The sequence below is a fragment of the Danio rerio genome, chromosome 5 (genome assembly GCF_052040795.2).
Source record: "Danio rerio strain M-AB ecotype USA chromosome 5, GRCz13ab, whole genome shotgun sequence".
Classification (NCBI taxonomy): domain Eukaryota; kingdom Metazoa; phylum Chordata; class Actinopteri; order Cypriniformes; family Danionidae; genus Danio; species Danio rerio.
In genome coordinates, this window is record NC_141025.1 from 20,847,552 (window position 1) to 20,866,489 (window position 18,938).

General features: G+C 39.2%; 2 protein-coding genes across 8 annotated transcripts in view; both read right to left on the minus strand.

Moving 5' to 3' along the window:
* git2a (G protein-coupled receptor kinase interacting ArfGAP 2a) overlaps positions 1 to 18,938 on the minus strand; it is a 51,987-nt gene that overhangs the window by 24,566 nt on the left and 8,483 nt on the right. For all 7 annotated transcript variants that reach the window (XR_015490605.1, XR_015490606.1, XM_087252901.1 and 4 more), the window contains 10 exon segments: positions 15,204 to 15,337; positions 13,452 to 13,564; positions 7,256 to 7,361; positions 6,663 to 6,749; positions 6,447 to 6,577; positions 3,747 to 3,841; positions 3,450 to 3,495; positions 2,103 to 2,154; positions 947 to 1,019; positions 761 to 858 (listed from right to left, as the gene is read on the minus strand). Coding sequence is in view for 5 of the 7 variants with exons in the window: in XM_087252901.1 (XP_087109027.1) it covers positions 761 to 858; positions 947 to 1,019; positions 2,103 to 2,154; positions 3,450 to 3,495; positions 3,747 to 3,841; positions 6,447 to 6,577; positions 6,663 to 6,749; positions 7,256 to 7,361; positions 13,452 to 13,564; positions 15,204 to 15,337 (935 nt within the window). In the remaining 2 variants the exon portion in view is untranslated.
* On the minus strand, positions 9,013 to 12,740 carry LOC147843927 (uncharacterized). The gene is made up of 2 exons (XM_087253371.1): positions 11,133 to 12,740; positions 9,013 to 10,648 (listed from the first exon to the last, which is right to left on the minus strand). Exons 1-2 carry the CDS (start codon positions 11,804 to 11,806, stop codon positions 10,492 to 10,494), a joined length of 831 nt encoding a protein of 276 aa, XP_087109497.1. The 5' UTR covers positions 11,807 to 12,740; the 3' UTR covers positions 9,013 to 10,491.

Below are 18,938 nucleotides of genomic sequence, written 5' to 3' on the forward strand. Positions count from 1 at the left end.
TCTGTTTTCCATGTCTTTTCCAAAACTTTGTGGGTTTTTCTGATTTTCCCAAATTTTTCCAAGCCTGGAAAATGCCATGTCAAAATTCCATGACTTTTCCAGGTTTTAATACCGTATGAACCCTGTATTAAACTCTACAGTTCCGTACAATTCTGAGGTAAGATATTAATGTATGTTTGTTAAATTTTTAATCGTCCCTGATTAAGTGTCATATTTTAAAAACCTTAGAAATTTTGTTGAAGTAGGATAGATTTTGATAGCCCGGCTGTCAAAAGCAAAGCTCCAGGATGTTGGGCTACCGGAATTTGCGAGCCCTGTTATAACACGTCTCAAACAATTTAACCAAAATAATTCAAACTCTAACCTAAAATAACTTCTACTCTAACAAGCCATACATCAACTGAAATAAATTCACCCTGAATAAATAAAATAATAATAAAAAAGTACACTGTTTTGTGGAAAAGGTTCATATATATCCATTACACCATCAGAAAAGCAGCAGATTTAATGTTGGCCTGAAACATTTGCACAGTACTGTATATAACATGCATCTTTGTGGTCAGGGTTGTCAAAGCTAACAGTTTTCATGCAATTTCCCCTTTTTATCTCTGTTGGTCTGCCAAGTTTTTGCATGTTGCACTTGTTGCAGCCGCTAACACTGCATGAAAGGTGCTATTAAATGTAGCTTGACGAAGCGCAAAATCTTGATTTCCTGTTAAAAAGTCTTTGGTGAAATCATAAGAGTTTTTTTAAAACTCGCCTGGTTTCGTGTTGATGAGTACTCAGGGTTGACAGGAAGGAAAGGCACAACTGTTGTCTCTGTTACCAAGGTGCTGTGGTTCTGAGTGGCCAGCCAAACTGCACCAGATACAAAGCAAATGCTCATTGTGACACATGCTGCACATGTAAATCGTTTCATCTGTTCATCAAATGTCAATTATCTCACCTGCATCTGTCTCTCGTCGGTCTACTTCATCATAAACATCCATTGCCAATTCCTCAAACAAGTGATCGCTGAGCTGCAATGATATAAAGAGTTATTTCAATGGCTGTAAACGTGCATGTCTGAAGACAGGTTAAACAGCATTTAAAGATAGTGTCTAAATATCTGACGGATAACGGTTTTGGGGGTTGGGGCCTTTAATGGCCATCTGCTTCAAAAATAAGCCTAACAGTTTCCTCTGTGCTCACCAAGCTCACTTAAGCTTTCTAATGCTCTGTTTCCGCCTGGTAATGACATGCGTTTTCACTGATCTGAGCACGAGTGGTCAGCCAAAATTCATTATGGGTTTCCATCTGCTATTAGCATGTGTTCAAATGTGACTTGTGATATTTATTTGATACCCTTCCCTTTTATTCTTAGAAGGCAAGTAAAAACAGAAGAAAAAAATATGTGGATAGCAATCTCAATTTTAATCTTTTGATTTGAAAGTTTTATTTTTGGTGTGCTTTCTCACAACATGTCGCATAATGAATGCATGTCAGGTCACTAGATTAAATGCAGGTAGCCTTTTCTGACTGTTTTAATGCATTCAGTCACATCAGGGTGCTGTAAAAACATCTTAATACTAAGTGTAAAAAGGGTTTACGTAATAAGCTACTGATGTCTAAAATTTGCACGTCACAATTTATATATTTTACATACACATATTTTATTGTACATACATATATATTTAAACTTACACATATTTTCCTTTCTTTCCTTCAGCTGAGCCCCTTATTTATCAGGGTGGCACAGAGGAATGAACTGCCAACTTATCTAGCATATGTTTTTGCAGCGGATGCCCTTCCAGCTGCAACCCAGTACTGGAAAAACCCCATACACTCTCACATTCACACTCATACACTACGGCCAATTTAGCTTATTCAGTTCACCTATACCACATGCCTTTGGACTGTGGGGGAAACTGGTGCACCCGGGGGAAACCCATGTGAACATGGGGAGAACAGATACTAGTTTCACTGCATTTTTCTCTGCAAATAGGAATATTGTATCATTTGAAAGACCAATCAAAAATACATGAAAAATAATCTGAATTAGTATATGCTAATACATTACTTAAAAATGTTAATAGAACAATAATAAAGCAGAGAGCACTTACAGACTGTAGTTTTCTTTTTGCAGCTTTTGCAAACTCTGTTAACTCCACACTGCTGTAAAAGGGAATATCATTGTAAATCATATTCATTTTCTTAACTTTTTAAATTTTATTATAACAAACGAAAGTGTGAAAGAAAATTTGATCTTCAATTTCAGTTGCTAATCTCATCGTAAAAATACTTACACATTTCTTTTTCATCAAAGGCAGCAAAAAAAAAAAAAGTTAAAAGATAAATTGCAATAATAAATGCTCAAAATAGTACTTTGGTAGAGTTTTCTGGGATTCAATTAAGTTTATTTCTCTATTACAACAACAACTACTATGACTACAGCTACAACGACTACTCCGACAACAACGACGACGACTACTATGATAATTACTACAACGACGACTACTACGACAACTACAACAATGACTACTTCGAGTACGTCAATGACTACTACGACGACGACGACAATGACTACTACTACAATGACGACTACTACAAATACAACAATGACTTCTATGACTACAACTACTAATACTACAACGACTACTATAAATATTACTACGACTACAATGACTACTTCTACGACTACAACTACTATTACAATTACTATGACTACAACGACTTTGACAATGACTACTACTATTACTACAATGCCGGCTACTACTGCGACTACAATAAAGAATACTACGACTACTACTACTACAACGACAATGACAACGACTACTACTACTACAACTACAATGACGACGACAACTACTACTACTACGACAACAATGACTTCTACTACGACTTCGGTGACAATAGCGGTTTGCATCCAAAAACGTGAATTAACTATATGCACAAAACTGAATTATCGCATAAAAGATGTGCAAATCCAATGAGTCAAAGAAAACAAAATCATCACTTCCTGATTAACTGGCACCAAATATCAACAGTAAAAACGGAATTTGCTGTGGTAGGAGAAGCTGCGTGAGTCTTTTCTTTATTTAATAAACAACTTGCGCCAAAAAAAGTTATTCCTGACACGCAGTGGCGTTTGAAGGAGAACGCGGAGGACAGATGCTCTTGATTCTGGAGGTCATTAATAATATAATAACACTAATACTGTTATATAGTTTATGCGCATCTTTTCTTATCGAACAGGAAGTTTATCCTACTCAATTATGCACATAAATTTTAAAGCGGATTTTCAAATTTATTTGCATCTTGGCATTTCCATGAACCGATTTTTTTATGCGCATCGCCAAAATGTGTAGCTAATGACTACTACGACAATGACAACAACAGCAACAACAACAACAAAAATGCCACCAGTCTTATTAATAGAACAATATCTTAAAATATCATATCATTAATACCTGTCTGCCATCTGTGGTATAATGAAATGCTGTCCACTCTTGTGATCTGAAACAGAATATATTGACACACTGGAATTAGTTACTATTGACAATCCACTGATAAGGATGCACACTGATGCATTAAAACACATCAAGCTTGCGTCAGCATCTCTGTGGTATTTTACTGAGACATCTGGAGCTTTTAAGACCATAACCCATGGCATGATCTGATTAACGTAAAAGCGTGCTGTAAAAAGGTTTCATGCATACAGCTGGATATCGAAACATCAGTTCATATCATGATAACATCTGACTCACCAGGCTTCCGCCCACAGAGGTAAAAGGCCAGCCTGTCTGTCAGCTCGTACTGTATTTCCACCAGTCTGTCTGCCAGGTCCTGATGGCCAGCCTGCCTGATTACAAACAACACAAAGATGTTATGGCTTAGATTTTATTGTTATTTATGAACTTTAAGGTCATGTGCCAAATGCTGCCCTCAACACTATAGTCTGAAAACTGTACTACAGTAATAGGAATCAACATTCAACTCTTTGTATTGTTCAAATTGACTACCCTTTCGTTATGCTGGTGGGTGTTTTTGCCCCATTGACTTCAATTATAACAACTGTTTTGGATAGCAAAGCTTAGACAGCATATAATCCTGCATTTTTGATTGTTTGTGGTTGTCCTTGTTGGTACAAGAGATACAATTTATAATTTTTACTGTTGATAATGAGTTGGCAGCATTAAACCTTAAGATAGGCCTGTGAAAAAAAGGTTTCTGGCTTTTATTTGGAGTTCTATGGATTAAAACAGCAAATAATAATGTGTGTGCATGAATACACTATGTTTACTATGTTCTGAGAGATGAGGTGCTTATTTTGATTTTCTCAAAGTTCTCTCTCACACTCATACTCTAAAGCAGAGTTGTAACCTTTGATTTGGCCCACTATCCAATCTTGGAAGAGGGTAAAAATGATGGAGAGCTACAAAAAAGTTAATTAAAAGTGAAAGTTTGGGCACAGCTGCTCTAAAGCTAATGGCTGTTGCGATCAGATTTTACCTCCAATTAAGTTCTGGCAGTGTTAGAAAATTTCAGAGACTTTCCTGCAGTTGCGATGTCAATTCAAAAACCAATAGGAGCACCCAATCTGATGATGCAATCCATGCACCAATTCAAATGACCACAGGAAAATGTCAAAACTGTTTTTTTTCCTTGCTGGTTTTATTACTGAGGCACACTGTGTGCTAAATTGCTGGTACAGATTGTTTACATTTGCTGTGAAGAATCATTTCAGAACAAGGGATAGTGAAAGTGTCACAGATGGATGACATTAAATTTCAGGGAGTTTTCTTCCATGTTTGGCACGTCTTTGTTGTCATTCAATCTGACATTATGATGGCTGTCTGAGATCTTACAGTGTGACATGGGAGCCTTGTTCGTGCAGTCTGACATGCTACAATTGTTGAGGATTATTTAAAAATAAATAAATAATAATTCACACAGAGTGAGCTGGCCTTTACACACAAACGCACACACTATACTCCATATAAAGAAACAAAAACTAAGCCTTTTTTTTTGGATGAACTGATGGTCAACAGTAAAAATGACTAATTTTACCTATTCTCAACAGGTAAAACCACCAACAAACAAGAATGCATGAATATATACTGTTATGGCTTTGCAATCAAAAAATATATTTATAATAAAAGTCATACACCCCACAGAGTATTGTTGAGTTTGACCATTCTCAAAGCACATTCCCAAAACATTCCACTGCTGAAATACAGAGAATGTTGTGGCCAAATTAAGACTAAAAAATAGCCCCAAGTTACAAAAATAAAATCTGTATTATCAATTAAAGGAATTGTTTGCCAAAAATACAAATTTACACACCCTCAAGTGGTTACAAACTTATAAGTTTCTTCCTTCAGATTAATATATATAAAAAAAAGAATTTTAGAAACACGCAGTCATGGACTTCCATAGTAGCAAAAATTTCAATAAATACCTGCTTCCGGTATTTTTTAAAAATATATTATTTACAGTTTAGTAGTAGACAAATCTTTTTATTTAACTTTTTGACAGAGCAACTCAAACATATACAACAAAAAGATACATAAAAAATGGAAAACAAATACAAGGTGAAATTATACTAATTAAAAAGGAAAGGTAAAAAAAAAAGAAAAAGGTAAAAAAAAAAAAAAAAAAAAAGTACAAAATAGATTTGGTGGAGGGTCCCAATAGAGGACAGTCAATTTGGTCTCCCCTTTGGGAATACAAAAAAAGAGCTCTCTTAAATGAACACAGGATCCTTGTTTTTTTATTTACATTTTTTGCTTAATCTCCAATTAACGACTGCTCTAAAATGGTATGATTGTACTTTATTTTTGTCTATTTATTTATGTTTTTTTATTAATAGTTTTGTTATTTTACATTTTTAAAACTTTACACTCTGTAATACATCTATAAATTTTGATATTAATATTTTGTGAATGTGGGCATACAATAAACAAACAAACAAACAAAAGATAATAAAGGATAAATAAATTACAATTTTCATTTTTGGGTGAACTATCCCTTAAATAACAAGTAACAAACATATGAACAAGTTAAAATTTTCATCTAAAATGTTTGCTTATTAGTATGTTTACTTTTAGATTTTAATGTAAAGTATTAAAAACACTTTTGCTTTGAAAAGTAACTGAAATTTGAAGTTAAAATTAAATTAAAAAAAATTTAAGTTCACAAAAAAAAAGTCAACAAAATCTTACATTTAAAAAAAAAAAGTCAAACAAAAATAAATATTAACATATACCTAAAATAGTAATAATAAATACATTAATGCTAAAACAAAGCAGCCATTGTGTTAATATAGATATTTGTGTCAGTATAAGCCACAAGACAAATCTCTGACAAATCTAATCCACATTGACACAAAACATAGGAAGTAATCAATAAATGCAGATTTCAATGGCCAGTGGCTTGGGAGCATCAATGCAGTAGCTATTGATTACCTTGCATAGTTGATGGGTGTTTTGCCGCTGGAGTCTGGAGCTCCAGGATCTGCCCCATAAACGCACAGAAGCTCAGCCTGGCACACTTGACCTGCTTTAGCCGCGATGTGCAGCGGAGTGTTCCCTTTCTCCTATTGGAATCAATGCAGAAAGGTTAAGTATGTATTACGAATGCAACTGAATGTAATAAACTAAAGTGAAAACTGAGGTGTTTACCGGATGAAAGTAGTTAGCTTGAGCTCCAAGCGACAGTAACCGCAAACAAGTCTCAAGATTGCCTGTTCGAACACTGGAGTGAAGTTGCTAAAAAAATAAATATATAATAGGACAAAGTGCAGAAACAGATGTTTCAATCTGCCCAGTAGCAGGAAAAAGAAAAGAAACACTCTCAAGTGGCTCTTAAGGGACAGTACACCCAAAAATTAACCATTTACACACTCAAGTTGTTCCAAATCATTCTGGAGACTGCTGGTAACCAAACAGCTCATGACTTCACTGACTTCAACAGAAGAACAAAAAAACTAAAACTATATGGTATCCAGCTTCCAACATTCATCAAAATATCTTCTTTAGTGTTTAAAAGAGTAAAGAAACGTATAAATTGAACAACTGAATCATGAGTAAAATGTCAGAACTTTCATTATTAGGTGTACTGTCCCTTTAAAAAAAAAAAAAAAAGAGTTCCTCCAGCACACACGATAAAAATGAAGGTAAAGCCTAAAAAAAGACATTCAAAACTATTTAAAAGACAATGTTGATGCAATATCGAGAAGTCCATAAAGGATAAAACAGGAAAGTCATTTTCATACCTTGCTTAGATCAGCGGCAGCTGTACTGTCATCATCTCGACATGGTAAACGATGGACGTAAGCCAGCATTTGATACTTTGCTTTGATGAAGTCTGCCTTGTTGGGGCTTTTGGGGTGAAAGAAATCATAATTGGACTATTAGATCCAGTCAACAGTTGATGTATTTCTATTGTTTTGCTCACTGAGGTTGTATTTATTTGATCAAAAATACAGTATGAACAGCAATAATGTGAAATATCATTACAATTTAAAATAAGTGATTTCCAGTTGACTATTTTCTAAATTCGAATTTTCTCTAGTTATGGCAAAGCCAAATTTTATGGGGTAAAAAGACATTTGAAATACGGGGTTCCCACTTCAATAGCAATATCAAATTCCCTGTCTTTTCAATGAATTTCATTGACTAAAGCGCTATAATTCCATGACATCAAATTAAATGGAAAACAGGCTGAAGTTGTGCTTATATATTTTATTAATTATATGTTAGAATAATACCATAGTAATAAAATTCTTTTAGCATGAATATCATTGTGCACGACTTTAATAAAAACTATAAGAACAACAATTGATAAAATAACTCAGATTTCTCTAAACATGTTAAATATTTTTCTATTGTTTGTGTGGCTGCTAAGTGCTTCCTCTCCCAAATTGGATGGCTCGATAAGGTTTTAAAAACTTTTCTATTAGCTTTTCATCTACTTTTTAACAATCAGTGTTTGAAGTGGTCAGTTTGAAGCCAAAGCTCTTAACTTTTATAATATTCAGGCAGGGACACACTAAGCTAACGGTCGGTCATTGAGCTTCGTCAGTCCATCAGTCAGCAATGGTCCGGCAAGTTGTTTTGGTGTGTTCCACATGACGCCTCTAGTCGGCTTAATGTCGAAGTTTGATTCAGCATGTAGAATTGCCATCGACAGATAAAAACGTCTGACTGGTTATTCAGCAAACTAAAACAATTCAAGTCAAACACAAAGAGGCTTGCTGTAATTTTGCTACATTTATCAAATATTTGCAATATTTTTTTTATTTAATTATCAGACTTATTTGCACAAGCAAATCCCTCCATGACGTTTGAGAATTACTGTGATAATGGTACTAAACACTGCTTTGTTTATGCTTTGCACACACATTTCGGAAGTTCAGATTTGCCATTTGGAATGAGAAAACAGATACTGCCCTCCGTGGGTGCAGAAAGACACAACTTCTCATGCATGCGCAAAACACTACTTTCGTTTGAGTCAGATTTGATCTGTTTGGAGTGTTCATGTGCAGGTTTTTGGTCCAGGCTTGAGCTGACACGAGGACAAAACACAGTTGGATTTCGTCAATGCGTGGGGCGGTGTTTTGTGTTGAGAATTTAAGACATGTTTTCAATCATCCCCGGAGAAGGTAGAAGATTTAGTTATATATTGAACAGCACAACCACTTTTTAAAAAATCCATTCCTTAATGGAACTAGCCTCCTTATCGCGGAGACTATTCTTGAATTTGTTTTAAGATGATGAAGTCTCAATCCAAATTCGTCTATAAATGGTTTCGTCAATGCTAGTCAGCTTGATACGTCCCAGCCTTTAGTTAACAGGTACAGTCTGGTGACTGTAACTGACTTAAGTGACTGCCAGCTGTTTAACTGAGCATGAAACATAGACTACCCTAACCATAACAATAAGGAAATATCCTGGAAATACTAGTGAGTGGTGGCAGTTTGTCAGGGTCGGTGAGGGGAAATGGGGAAAAAGGAGCGAGGACTCAAGTGCAGAATAAATGGGAATTTATTAAATAATAAAAATAAAATAAAATGCAAAATAAAACTACCCCGAGGGGGAAAACATTAACAAAACAAATACATACAAACAGGACTGGGCAGGCTGGCAACGATGATAACTGGAATCATGACAAGACAAGGGTTTAAACAACAACATGTGATGACGAACTGGCACAGGACAGCAAAAGTGAGGGGTATATAAACTGTAGAAAATTAACACACAAACAGGTGAACACAATTAACTAATAATGGGTTAACAAGGAGGGTGGGACAAGACAATAGACGGGAGAGCGCATGACACAGAGAGACAATACAAGCCATGCGCTCACATAACACAACAAGAACATGCAGCCAATGAGAGAACTCATTAACTGCATGTTCATGACAACAAACACAACACTGAAGCACACGACAAAAGCACGTGACCACAATGTAAACACCAAGCCACGTGCTTTGACAAGAGACGCAAGACACGAGCACACGATAGATAAACACCTTACCGTGCGCTCACACATAAGCAACGCACATGCTTCATCTCAGCGCCAACCAAAACTGAAACCGACTAGACTGAGGCGCTGAGAATAAAGCAGCGCGCTGCTGACAGAACAAACACAAACACTAGTACAAGAGCGCGCGCGTCCGAGGGACGCAGAGCGTGCGCGGCCACATCAAGTGGCAGCGCGCACACTCTGCGTACACCCACGACGGCGCGCGCGCGCACACAGAGACAGAAACAGGACCAGACATGGAGTAGTGTCAGAGCTCTGCCACCAAAACAAGAATTTACAAGACCAAAGTGGCAGAACTCTGACACTAGCCCCCCCCAAAAGGGACGCCACCTGGCGTCCCTAAAGGGAACATCCAACAAGGTACAAGACAGACAAGAAACACTACAAGACAACAAAACAGGCAACATCAACAGACACAAGACAGGGAGGTGAACAGGCAAGACGACATGAAGGGGGGGAGGGAGGGAAGCCAAGCCAGACCCAAAACGACAAACAAGGGAGGGATGGGAGGGCAAGACAAGGGAGGATCAGTCCAGGGTGGGACCGGAGGAACTGTCCAGGGTGGGTCCAGCGGGTCGGGAGCCCTAGCAGGGAACCAGGGTGGAGCCGGAGGGTCCGTCCAGGGTGGAGGAAAGGAACACCAGGGAGGAGCAGGAGGGACGACCCAGGGAGGGTCTATGAGGGGAAACAAGACCAGAGGTCTGTGGGGGGCCAGCAGGGCAAGGAGCCGGGCTGGGACCGGCAGGGCTAGACGTCTGGTAGGTGCCGGCAGGGCAGGGAGCCGGGCTGGGGTTGGCTGGGAAAGACGTCTGGGTGGTGCCGGCAGGGCAAGGAGCCGGGCTGGGGCCGGCAGGGCAAGACGTCTGGTTGGGGCCTGCAGGGCAAGGAGCCGGGCTGGGGCCGGCAGGGCTAAACGTCTGGTAGGTGCCGGCAGGGAAATGAGCCGGGCTGGGGCCGGCAGGGCTAGACGTCTGGGTGGTGCCGGCAGGGCAAGACGTCTGGGTGGTGCCGGCAGGGCAAGACGTCTGGGTGGTGCCGGCAGGGCAAGACGTCTGGGTGGTGCCGGCAGGGCAAGACGTCTGGGCGGTGGCGGCAGGGCAAGGAGCCGGGCTGGGGCCGGCTGGGCAAGACGTCTGGGTGGTGCCGGCAGGGAAAGGAGCCGGGCTGGGACCGGCAGGGCTAGAGGTCTGGGTGGTGCCGGCAGGGAAAGACGTCTGGGTGGTGCCGGCAGGGCAAGGAGCCGGGCTGGGGCCGGCAGGGCAAGACGTCTGGTTGGGGCCGGCAGGGCAAGGAGCCGGGCTGGAGCCGGCAGGGCTAATCGTCTGGTAGGTGCCGGCAGGGCAAGGAGCCGGGCTGGGACCGGCACTAAGCGGCGCTCAGGGGCTGGAGCCGACACTGGAGGGCGCTCAGGGGCTGGAGCCCACACTGGAGGGCGCTCAGGGGCTGGAGCCCACACTGGAGGGCGCTCAGGGGCTGGAGCCGACACTGGAGGGCGCTCAGGGGCTGGAGCCGACACTGGAGGGCGCTCAGGGGCTGGAGCCGACACTGGAGGGCGCTCAGGGGCTGGAGCCGACACTGGAGGGCGCTCAGGGGCTGGAGCAGACACTGGAGGGCGCTCAGGGGCTGGAGCCGACACTGGAGGGCGCTCAGGGGCTGGAGCCGACACTGGAGGGCGCTCAGGGGCTGGAGCCGACACTGGAGGGCGCTCAGGGGCTGGAGCCGACACTGGAGGGCGCTCAGGGGCTGGAGCCGACACTGGAGGGCGCTCAGGGGCTGGAGCCGACACTGGAGGGCGCTCAGGGGCTGGAGCCGACACTGGAGGGCGCTCAGGGGCTGGAGCCGACACTGGAGGGCGCTCAGGGGCTGGAGCAACCCTCGCAGAAGAGGCCTTTCTCTTCCGCCTCCGCTTTTGGGTGCGGGTTAACCCTTGGGGGCTGGACATGGACCAGGAGATGGTGCTGGTGGTGGTGGTGAGAGGGGTCCATTTCCCCTCCAGGATCTCCCTCTCCATCCTCAGACAGGAATAGTCCACCACCTCCCAATATGTCCATGTCCCGATATTACCCAGCTCCTCCCAATCGAATGGCTCATCCAATCCAGCCAGAAAGATGTGGATGAGGGTGGTCTCACTGAACCCAAGCCCCCGGACTGCCTCGAGAAGATCTTCGGCGTAGATGCCAATGGGGCGATGGTTCTGCCTGTGAGACAGTCCTCTGGCTGGGGGTTGGTCCATGGGTCCTTCGTGCTGGGAGCAAGCTGGGCGCAGAAATAGTCCCATTTCCGCTGAGTCCTCTTATTGGCCAGTTCGTACTGTCAGGGTTGGTGAGGGGAAATGGGGAAAAAGGAGCGAGGACTCAAGTGCAGAATAAATGGGAATTTATTAAATAATAAAAATAAAATAAAATGCAAAATAAAACTACCCCGAGGGGGAAAACATTAACAAAACAAATACATACAAACAGGACTGGGCAGGCTGGCAACGATGATAACTGGAATCATGACAAGACAAGGGTTTAAACAACAACATGTGATGACGAACTGGCACAGGACAGCAAAAGTGAGGGGTATATAAACTGTAGAAAATTAACACACAAACAGGTGAACACAATTAACTAATAATGGGTTAACAAGGAGGGTGGGACAAGACAATAGACGGGAGAGCGCATGACACAGAGAGACAATACAAGCCATGCGCTCACATAACACAACAAGAACATGCAGCCAATGAGAGAACTCATTAACTGCATGTTCATGACAACAAACACAACACTGAAGCACACGACAAAAGCACGTGACCACAATGTAAACACCAAGCCACGTGCTTTGACAAGAGACGCAAGACACGAGCACACGATAGATAAATACCTTACCGTGCGCTCACACATAAGCAACGCACATGCTTCATCTCAGCGCCAACCAAAACTGAAACCGACTAGACTGAGGCGCTGAGAATAAAGCAGCGCGCTGCTGACAGAACAAACACAAACACTAGTACAAGAGCGCGCGCGCGTCCGAGGGACGCAGAGCGTGCGCGGCCACATCAAGTGGCAGCGCGCACACTCTGCGTACACCCACGACGGCGCGCGCGCGCACACAGAGACAGAAACAGGACCAGACATGGAGTAGTGTCAGAGCTCTGCCACCAAAACAAGAATTTACAAGACCAAAGTGGCAGAACCCTGACACAGTTAGATAGATGTCCTGCATATTTTCCGCTCAATAACAAAATAAAGATGCAACAAAAATGACAGTGGTGAGTAAACAGCAGATGATGCACAAATTTATGTGCAGTGATTTTCATTTGTACTCTAATGTAAATAACAGCGCTCCTGCATCCGTAATAATGTTGTGGCATTTATATTAGATGGTTGATTGGTTATATCAAGGAGCTTTTAAGACTACATACCTATATCATACACATATCTTCATATATTTTGATCATAGCAATCATTGATGAACCCACACAAATTACACTAGCCTGAATACATCAAGTATAAATACAACGGCACATTTAATTTATAGCTAAATTACAACATTTACAATAATTATAAAGCATATCACAATAATATTTTTACCATTTTATCACCCAGCCCCTACACTGTAAAAAATGCTGGGTTCCACACAATTGATTGGTGTTGGAACAACATGAAGGAATTAAGTTAGCTGATTAGATTTGACAAAGTAAAGTGGATTAAACATACAACATTTAAGTTATCCCAAAAAACCCTCAAGAATTGTGTTGTTTCATCTCATTTTACAGAAGTAGTTTGAATAAACAGAAAACTTATTTTTAGTGTAATTTAAAAAAATTATGTTATAAAAATAAAGTAATTTCTTTCAAAAATATGTAGGTTACAGACTGCAAACTTTTAAACAGTAGTATATAACAGACATGCATCATTCGGTCACGTTGTAATACTCACTGGAGTTTATCCTGATGATTAGGCTTGCGTTTGCTGCTCATGATGGATGACGGGTCCAGCAGAGTGTGCTCCCATATTGCATTAGCGCCATTGTTGTATAATGTCTGAACCATCTGTGAATGAGAAAGAAATTGAGGGCATACATCACAAGACAGAAATTCATCATGACAACATGCTCCTTTAAATATGCTTAGTGACTCACACTCTCTGTTGGAAAGCCCTCCAGTGAGGTCACACTCCAATAAATCACAGTCTTATAACCATTCAAAAGGCCCCATTGATGGATTAAGAAAAATACCTCTTTAAAAAGCACATAAATTTGTCTTTTTTTCCATTTTCAAATTAAAATAGAATCTAGAATCTCTTTGCATGGGTGTTTTTTGGCTAATAATAAGTTTATTAAATCAAAAGAACTGACTTTATAAATAGAAATGGCCAACTATAAAGATTAAAACGATGAATGTGAATTCTGTTCAGGTTGGAATTATTGCTTTACCGTTAAAGAGAGGCTTTTATCTTCATCCATTTCCAAAACTGTAATTCCCTTGATGGTTACTAAAATAGATTTATGTTACTGATTGAGAAGCAGATTTGTAAACGAATTGTTAGTTCTTGTAATATAGGTAGTTGACAAATAGACAGTAAAATATATATATATATATATATATATATATATATATATATATATATATATATATATATATATATATATACATACATACACACACATATATTTTGTTAAAGGATCACGAAACGCCCAAACCCACACTTATAAAAACACTATTAGGACACATATATAAAAAAAGACAAGTAAAAAATGGTTGTTTTTGCATTATTTCGAGCAAATTCCTTCTTCGGAAGCTGTCACAGCGATGAGATCCTTGCGTAAGCGGACTCTATGCACGATCTCTTCCACGTTTTCCGCATGTCAACTTCCAGTGCAGCATGGCGATCATTTAAATTGGATGGAGCAGGTGAGGATGATAGATTACACTCACTCTTTATAAGAGTTTCTTTGGATTACTGTGAAGGACAATAATTGAATCAATGAGGTGCAACTTCATTAATATGCATAATATAGCTTTGAGGACTCCTTTCACCTGTTACAGTGTTCTGTTGCTAACTGTAATTAAAACAAGTGAAAGAAGAAGAGTTGTTTGGAGAAATGGATCATCAGTGTTTTGTTAATAAATGTGCCGCAACTAGCAGCATTTGGACGCCATTTTAGCTCTCTCTGCTTTAACATTACAGCGCCTCTAACCACACGCCTTCGCTGCGCGAGTTGCATGTGAATGATGACTGCACGTAACCTAAAACATTTTTAATCTCAGAGCACTTGTGGAACACCCCTTTAAGATCCAGATTTTTGCCTCAAAAATGTCATAAAAATGAATGATGTAATAGCACAACAGCATTTTTAACAAGAGGTAATTAATATTTTAATAGTAATAAAATTAAACAATAATAATAATAATGATAATAATAACAACAATAATAATTATAATAATCATAATCATCATGTATAATCTACAATTCACTTTAAATTATTTTAACTTCAACTCAAAAATGTCAATTTGTTTGCCAATTTACCCAACATCGCCATACCACTTATTTAGAATGCCTAATTCTTCCATGTTACCTGAACATTACTCTATTTTTTCACATAGAAGTATAAAGCAAAAAAAGTGAATATCACACTGTCCTTTTTTAATATTGTGCAAATCTAATAAAAGTAACCTTAGGGTGTCTCACCTGTAGTTGGGTGGGCGGCCAGGATGTGTTTGACAGATGGCGCACTTGTGAATTGTGGCGACCCAGACTGCGGTGAACACTACAGCACTCATCACATATCAACACTCCTCTGTTCACAGACGCCCAGCGAGGATCTAGAAAGGACACAAAAAAGGAAAAGAAAAAAGATCAATAGTCAGTAATTTAACAACACAACAGCATGTCTCAGCAAAATGTTGATCACTAATCAATACACAATAACACTAATGGAGTATTTTGGCTGATACATGAGAATAGATAGAGAAACGCAATACTTTTTAAAGGCTAATGAATGAAATATGTACTGAAAATGAACTGAAATTCTTTGTTTTTTTGGTCTGGATTAATATAAAGTGGGTTTTGATTAGTATCAAGTGCTCACACTGCCATTTTAAAGACAGACATTTATAATACAGGACATAAAAATTGTATTTATCAGTTCAGACTTCATGTAGAGCTTATACATTGGGAGTCAAAACAGCATCAGAACTTCCTCTGTCACAAACAAACAAAGATCTGCTACAATGAGACACATTGCCAACACTTGTACAGAACTGTAACGGGCAAAAATGCTACAATGATGTATAAAATGCTTTCAATGGCTGTAATATTGTCATATTGTGCCGTTTTTAAATTTAGATGTCTTTCATCCATGTTGCATTCATATTTCAGTTGTGCCACACCAGAGTGTGTTTGGAGGAGGAACAAGACCTCTTTAGCAGTTTCGGTTGGCTTGTTTGGTGAACACCAATGTTTAGATGGCAGCATTCACACTTACTCTTTTGAACCACACTAACAGCAATCACAAAAGAGTTTGTTAATCAAACCACACCTGTCAATCCTTCGTGTACAAATTGAAGTTGACATGAAGTGCTTTGAGATGTTTTTGTTCGATGTGTGACATAATTTCTACTGGAACAAAGACAGAGCAGGCAGGACAGAGTAGCTCCTCCCTTTAAAAAAAAAACATCCAGTACCTTTTTGTTTTTGTCTCAGCTCTGCCATTGAGAGTGGTTGAGATCAAGCGCATCATATGAAAGGCAAATGAGAAGCGTCTTAAAGGGGACGTGTCAGATACTAGAGAGCATTTGATTGGTCAGAAGGTTTAATGAGAAACTGAAGTATGAGGTGACGTCCAAAAAAACATTTAAGCCGAAGTGACAAACTGCAAGCTTTCAATGTTTATATCTTCTAAATGTGAACTGTGTCACCGTTTTAGAGTAAACTAGCTTATCGATATCCTTACGACTAGCATACTGATACAAAAAATGTATCCTGATTGCACTGTAACTTTAACAGTGAATGTGTTCTGAAATGTGTTATATTAAACTAATTTTAATAAATTTAATTTGTACTAGGGATGCTCATTTCGGTTAATTTAGCTAACAGTCAACCGCCGCTCGTTAACCGAATTTTAATGGTTAACTGGTCAGATAAATAAATTAATATTTGATAAAAAAAAAAAATTAACGTGTCCATTTTGTGTCTAACACATTAAATATTGCATTTTAAAATACTGATTTATGTTAATATGAGAACAAATTAACAACAGAACATCAACTTGTCTGTGTCAAACATTTTGCTTCTTTGGCAAAATACATCCGTAGGCATGTGTGTTTGCACGTGTTACTGTCCCGCGAGTTAATAAATATGTGTTGCACATTTAAGGGCTGATCACACCGAACGCCCTTTTACGTTCCAAAACGTGCTTTTACATCCCACCTCACTGCCTTTTTGTTGACAAAAAAAAAAGAAGAATATTTAATAATATTGTGATAGTCAAGATTGGTAAAGTAATACAGCTCTGTATAACTTGAAACAGTGACCACTATAGTTCTCTGCAGTCGTCTTGACAACACAAACACTGCTGTCACCCCCGCCTCTGCTTTTATTTGATTCAAGAATAAAAAAACGTGACTGACGTAATGTGCTTGTTCCGCTCAGGGTAGACTTTTATTTCAACTGCGAGCGCACAGCAAAAACATAAGCAGATCGTAAAATGCAGCTGTTAGTTAACCATCCAAAAGATGCGTCTCTCAACACAAAAAGCTCATTCGCTGTGATCGGCCCCTTATGCAGTCAAACTTTTACAAATATATAAAATGATTTTTTAAAATCATTTAACTGATACCAATAATCGGTTACAAACAAACCCTTTCGATTAACGGTTATTTTGAGCATCCCTAATGTGCACAAATTGACATCGTTCAGTATTGTGCATTAAGATTAACTTGATGTTAAATCAATTTGAAAACCATTGCTAGTAGCGCAGGTGCTCCTCTATTGTCTAATATTTAGCATTTAAATGTGATGCAATACATGATGACAACAATCTGTGGCTCTTAGTTTTTCCTTATAAGGTCATAGCAGGTGTCAAATATCATCCTTTCATGTACGGCTGTAAACGCTCTGACTTCCTCTGACATACACATGCCTCAAACCACAACAAATGCCGAGCAGCTGAGCTTTACTTCCAGGGTATGAGCAGGTGACTGGGAAACACTGCGAAGCTTTTTAGTTTCACTACCTTATTATAGATTATTCAAGAGGGTTGTCTACAGCAGTGTGACTCTAAACCGTCCTTCTCCTGCATGTCCATAAGAGAAGCCAATCAAACTTTAGGGAAAAGCCATCACGACTTTGCACATTTTCCCAAATGAGCTGGTGTTGAAACAGCAAATACACCACTAAACCAAAAAAGTAAATCAAAAAGGAGGTTTAAATGCTTGTATTGCTTTAATGTAACTAATAATTAGGGCTGTGTGATTTAGGGAAAATATCTAATTGCGATATTTTTGACAGAATTTGCGATAAGACTTTTTTTTATTTTATTGTGGGCATAGTTCAGTAGCGCAATTCTGATTGGGCAAAACGAATGTGTACTCATTCAATTGGCTAGTTATAAAGCCCTGGCACGACCACAAGATTTCATCATGATTTTCTTGACGTAGAGTGTCGTAAATTGATTTTGTGACACAATATTCAATTGTTTCTTCTCGTGTAATGGCATAGTTCATGACAACCGATACCATGTCTGCAATGCCTCACAACACCAATTGCAGAAAGTCTATCATGTTTAATTTTCTGAACCGTAGCAGACTGATTTTGAAGCACTTTACAGCAGATGTTTTTTGTTATTTTTATATGTAAATATATATTTTATATTGCAGCCTCTTGTAATTAACTAATCGCAACGTTTCAAATTGCGGTTGCGATTCGATTTCGATTAATCGCACAGCCCTACTAATAAAACATGCAAACATGACTATGGAATCATCTCAAAGAACGAATTATTTAAGACATTTGACTGATGTTATGAGGTGAGATTGAAGTAAACCTTGTTATTAAATGTGGTATTTTTATTTACTTTCAGATGTAGCTAGTGTTGGGCGATATCCAAAATTTTCAGATCACCATATCGTCCCGCTGTGAGATCGCCGATACACGATACTATCGCATGGGCCGCCGCAGTGTTATGTTTATATATAATATTTCATTAATATATTTAACTATATCTAAACATATTTAATAACCTTTTGGCTTATTTTTTAAAACTTATTTATTTAACCTACTGCATTTGCATTACGTTTGATATCAGATAATAATTAAAACTAATGCAAATCACTGCGCTCTTACAACTAAATAGGCGCTGAGACCAAAATTATTTCAAACAATACTCGATGCAACAGTGCGGCACGGGACAGGATTTAATGGTGA